Source organism: Gavialis gangeticus, unplaced genomic scaffold, assembly GCF_001723915.1.
Source record: "Gavialis gangeticus isolate Ggan-Ray unplaced genomic scaffold, GavGan_comp1, whole genome shotgun sequence".
Classification (NCBI taxonomy): Eukaryota; Metazoa; Chordata; order Crocodylia; family Gavialidae; genus Gavialis; species Gavialis gangeticus.
The window spans coordinates 163,312,855-163,317,699 of record NW_017728992.1 but is presented as its reverse complement, the minus strand read 5'-3'; the positions used below and the strand labels follow the sequence as shown (position 1 = coordinate 163,317,699).

Genomic DNA, 4,845 nt, shown 5'->3' with positions numbered 1-4,845 from the left:
ACGGGGTGAGTGCGCGCGGGGGGCGGGCCGGGCCGCGTCCTGGAGGGGGGCAGCAAAGGGCCTCCCGAAGTCGGGCTGGGGAGCAGCGCTCCGCGGGCAGTGGCTTGAAGCCGCCCGCTGTCCAGGCCGCCGCGCGGGGGTCGCCCTCACCGGGAGCCCGGCCGGCCCCGAAACCGCCCGCGGGCAGGCTCGGCCGCACGGCTTGGGTCGTTAGAGGAGGGGGAGGAGCCGGGGGTAATAGCCCGGTTTTGCACAACGAGGGATTCACTGGAGCCCTGATCCATAGATACCATTTCCTCGTTGCCTTCCCTGGCCCCTTGCACGGCTACATAAGCAGGTAGAAACAGCCGAGTCGCCGCAGCGATTAAGGGGTTAAGAAGAGACCGGGGCGGGCACCCTAATGGTGGCAGATTGCTGTCATGGATTTCATAGACATTAGGGCTGAAAGGGACCTCGGGAGATCATCGGGTCCAGCCCCCTGCCCACGGGGGAGCAAGTCAGCTGGGGTTAAAGGATCCCAGCAGGATAAGCATCCAAGAGTTTCTTAAAAGTGTCCAGAGCAGGTGCTTGCACCACTTCTGGGGGCTCGGACAGTAAACCTTTTCCTCGTGTCCAGCCTGAAATGGTCTTCCAGCAGTTCGTGACCTCATCATCCCTTGGGGTGCCCTGGTGAACAGACGTTCTCCCAGATCCCTTATGTACTTATAAGGCTGCCACCAAGTCCCTCCTGCACCTTTGCTTCTCCAGGCTGAAGAGTCCCATGCCTCTCGGCCTTTTCTCATAAGGCCTGCCCTCTTGTCCTCTAATCATGTGCATGACTCTCCTCTGGACTCGAGCTTTTCCATGGCTCCCAGAGCTAGAATGCCCTCCTGGTTCAGGCCCTGGGCATATACAATGCAAACTGGGCCCTTTTGGGGTCATGTGGTTCATTTAATTCCCTTCTGAGTCCTGTGCATCTCATCTTCCCTTAAAGCAGCAGGAGTCTCCAGCTCCCTACTACATGGAGATAAATGTTTAATGTACAGTTTCTTACTATAAAAGTTAAGAGTAGTCACTATATACGAATTACATGATTATGCAGAGTAAAATAATCAAAGATTTTTCATGCACACTGCTTGTGCTCATCTACAAAATAAAAAATAGTTCTGCAAAACACTAGTTGGGCACTGGGTGCTTTTACACATGCAGTGAAGCTGCTCTAACGCACTGTAATTACAGCAGGTTGGATGAGGAAACACCTTGAGGGGAGGGAGCTCCAAGAAATTCTCCCCTCAAGAAACCGTGGGTACTGGGCTGTTTTTGCTTGTTGATGTAGCCCTGTGAAGTGCCTGGGGAAGGGGATGAGGAATGGTATATGTGGATCAGGGCTCCAGTGAATCCCTTGTGCAAAACCAGATTTATTTGCATGCTGACCAGGGGCACCTTGTAAGCACCTCTGAGGACCAGCAAATGGGAACCAGCTCAAATAGTATAGGGTATAATGTTAGGAGAATCAAACTAAAGTTGTGGTCCTCTGGTGTTTCAGTCCAACTAAATTGTTTTCTTCAATCAGTGTTTCTCATACAAATGACTCAATTTACACTGGAAAACAGTAGGATTTTGTCAAGCAGAGCTAAATATTTTATAAGGAAGGGTATTAGATGGAAAGAAATTAGGCTAACAAAATCCTATTGAAAGTAATTAGGAGGGATACCTTTTTTACAGATTTTTAAATGACCCAAGATGAGTCTATAATAGGACTCATCTCTTACATGATTTTAAAATTCTACAAAGGATATCAAAGCTATTGCTCTCATTTATATGCATCGCTTTTAGCCTGATTTGTTTTATGCACTTAATTATTTTAAAACTTCTGGTTTTATCCCTACTACATTGTCTAAGACAGAATGAGTGCCAAGGCATACCAAGTGCACTCTAAACTGGTGGTTTACAGCTGGGGTGCCAGTGCATTCGGAAAAGTTACAGAGGGGAAACTTGAGTATGTAATGGTTGAGAAGCATTGCCTTGTTCTGTGCTGGGGTCTGCAGCCTCTCCTCTGGGTGTGCCAAACCTTCCTACTAAGCTATTAAAAATGTCTTTGAATCTGCATTTAGGGTTGCCTCAGTGAGCTGATTTTTTGGGGAGTTTTTGCCTTGTCATTGAATTATACATAAAATTTTAGTGTGTTGATTAAACAATAGCCCTAGACCATTTTCTCCTGAATTTCTTTTCTTTCTGTATCTGCTGCTACAATAAACATGTCTGTTGTTCTGTGGTACTGGTGTCTTTGAGATTTTATTATTTTTTTTCAGGAAAAAATATTAAGTCTCATGTATGGATACAATTGGGTATATAGTCTAATTGCTGGTGTCTTCCAGCTCCCATTCCTAAGCTTTTTCTTCCCACTCACATACATTTAATCTGGAAATATATTGATGCTTATGTTGATTGGGGCATCCTTCTGCAGCTGTTCTCAAGTACACTGGAAACTGAGGCCTCTAGAGCAGCTGGAGGGGGACACTCTGAAATGGTCTCAGTATTGCATTTCTGGGTTTGGATGACCTGAGGTGGAACACACACACGTCTGCAGTCCACTAACTCCTCTTTGGAGTGGCCTGGACATGCAGCACTCCCAGAAAGCAGGTGGGTCCAAGAGCTCTGCAGGGGTGTGTGAATAGGCAGAGGCGGGTGGGGTGACTGCTGCAGTGGCTGTCACTCCAGATGTATGAATTTCCCAGTGCTTGGTATAAGAAGGGCTATATATGGCAGCATTTAAAGCAAGGTGAAACCTGGTCAAGGGGACCCAAGACTAGTGGAGGGACATACAGATGGATGAACCCAAATGTGAGGCAGTGCACTGTGGTGTGGCAATGGGAGGACCACTAAAAGTGGAGCAATTAGGAGTGTATTGGCACAGGCTTAAAGCAAACAAATCCCTGCAAAGTATTGCTGCTTTTTTTTTTACGAATAGGAATATTTATTTAATCTGAGATGCCAGATTAATTCATTTTGAACAGCTCATGCATAGACATGTGATCTGTAATGTGTAGAAATTCTGAAGTTAATCTTGCATGATCTGGAGTTGAACCGCAAGTAGCTGTGCTAGATGCTGGTTGGTGCTTGAGATGAAGTGACTTTGCATGTGTCCATGCATGTTGTGTTTGCTGTGGTACATCTGAGCTGGGTGCAAGTGAGTGTAGTTTCCCAAGAGACAGACTTTCTCTTTTGCACTGAACCTCAGACATTTCCTGACAATGTTGCACCTGGTAGGGGGAAAACATCATTAAATTATGCTAGATAGGGCCAAACAAAGAGGCAGAAGATCAAGCTTGGGCATCAAAAGGATGGAGGGAAAGGGAAGGAAGCTAAAGATCATGTGGCTATTCTTATTAGGCATATGTACATCTTGATACAATACAAAGGAATATTTTTAAATCTGTAACCTCTCTGGAAAAAAGTAGCAAAAGTAAGTTAATATTTGAGGAATAATGGGAAATAGTATCTTTAAATGATATGATGCTTTTCCTGCAGAGTTCCTCTACAAACACGATTGAAAATGGTTTTAAAGCAAGTGACGAGCCCCTTCTTCGAAAAAACCCTCGTCGATTTGTCATCTTCCCTATCCAGTACCCTGATATATGGAAAATGTACAAACAGGCACAAGCATCCTTTTGGACAGCAGAAGAGGTGAGTGATGCAGCTCAGTGAGAAGGAACAATGTTTGTTCCAGGCTGTGGTACCAACAGATTGTCTGTGACCTCAGAAGCATCACTAGGATTTTTTGGGCCTTTATTCACTTGTAAAATGCTTTGAGCACTATGGATGAAAATACTCTCTTTAAGTGCTACTTGTGTGTTTGTTTTCAGGCAGACAAAAGTAATCAGTTACTGCTGTTATAATAGATACTTACTATGAATTGCATTAAGTACTCCTTCCTGCATAATAAAGTTATGTATGTGACTTTAGTTAAATCTGAGAAGTTAAGATAGCTAGTTTTTACTGAAGGTGCTTGATATAGACAGCCCTGGCCACGTGGTTTTTTTCCAACTACAAGCCAAAGATTACAGCAATACACACTTCTCAGCTCTCCCCTCTTCTCGGGCCCCAGGCCTCCCTTATAGGGTGAGTGACCTGTTCAGACTCTGTGCTCTTTTAATCTTCGATGCAAGTCTTCTTATCTGTACCCCATTTTTATTGGTGGCTCTTGTGATTTAGGTCTGATTGTTGGGAAGTGGATCAAAATATCTGTTTGCTTCAATTGCCAGCTCTGGAAAAAATAAATTTCAGTTTTTATTCGCATGCAACCCAGTCCTCTATTCTTTATATTTCTACTTCTGTGGGTTCAGATTTAGACCCTGAATTGCATTTGAGCTTAAGACCAAAGGTGAAATGGCTTTGTCTCACTCCATGTCTCACTCTCTTTAGCTCCTGTAGGTACATAGGAGACTTGCTGAAATGAATTGGGGAATCTAACTGTGAACTCCCTCCACCCCCCAGTTTCTTATTGCTTTCACATCTGGCCTTACTTAACTGCCACTGTAATTCAAAAGCAAAAAGCCCGCTCATGTGAAGGAAGCTGTGGTTTTCTACCCCAGTCAGAATTTGCAGTCTGAGCAGAGGGCAGGCACACAATAATACCTGTATGGTAGACAATAAACATCACAGATTTAAAAAAAAACAAAAAACCCACCTGGGAACTTGACTGTATCCTGGGTTACAAGCTTCTTACAAAAAATGTCACTTATTGCAAGTATAGTTTAAAGATGTATGGAAACTAGCTCTGATTATTGGCATCTATTCAGGCTTTGAAATCCTGACGCCTTAGTAGTGTGTGTGTGTGTGTGTGTGTGTGTGTGTGTGTGTGTG

The 4,845-nt window shown here is 44.6% G+C and overlaps 1 protein-coding gene and 1 long non-coding RNA gene across 2 annotated transcripts in view; both read left to right on the top strand.

Moving 5' to 3' along the window:
• Window positions 1-819: 819 nt before the first annotated feature.
• On the top strand, window positions 820-1,893 carry LOC109305107. The gene is made up of 2 exons (XR_002099558.1): window positions 820-1,726; window positions 1,774-1,893. It is a non-coding gene; the product is annotated as an uncharacterized LOC109305107 (long non-coding RNA).
• Window positions 1,894-3,495: 1,602 nt separating this feature from the next.
• Window positions 3,496-4,845, top strand: part of RRM2B (ribonucleotide reductase regulatory TP53 inducible subunit M2B) — a 34,289-nt gene continuing 32,939 nt past the window's right edge. The window contains exon 1 of the mRNA XM_019519395.1: window positions 3,496-3,666. Coding sequence (XP_019374940.1) covers window positions 3,496-3,666 — 171 coding nt within the window. The remainder of the gene's footprint in view (window positions 3,667-4,845) is intronic.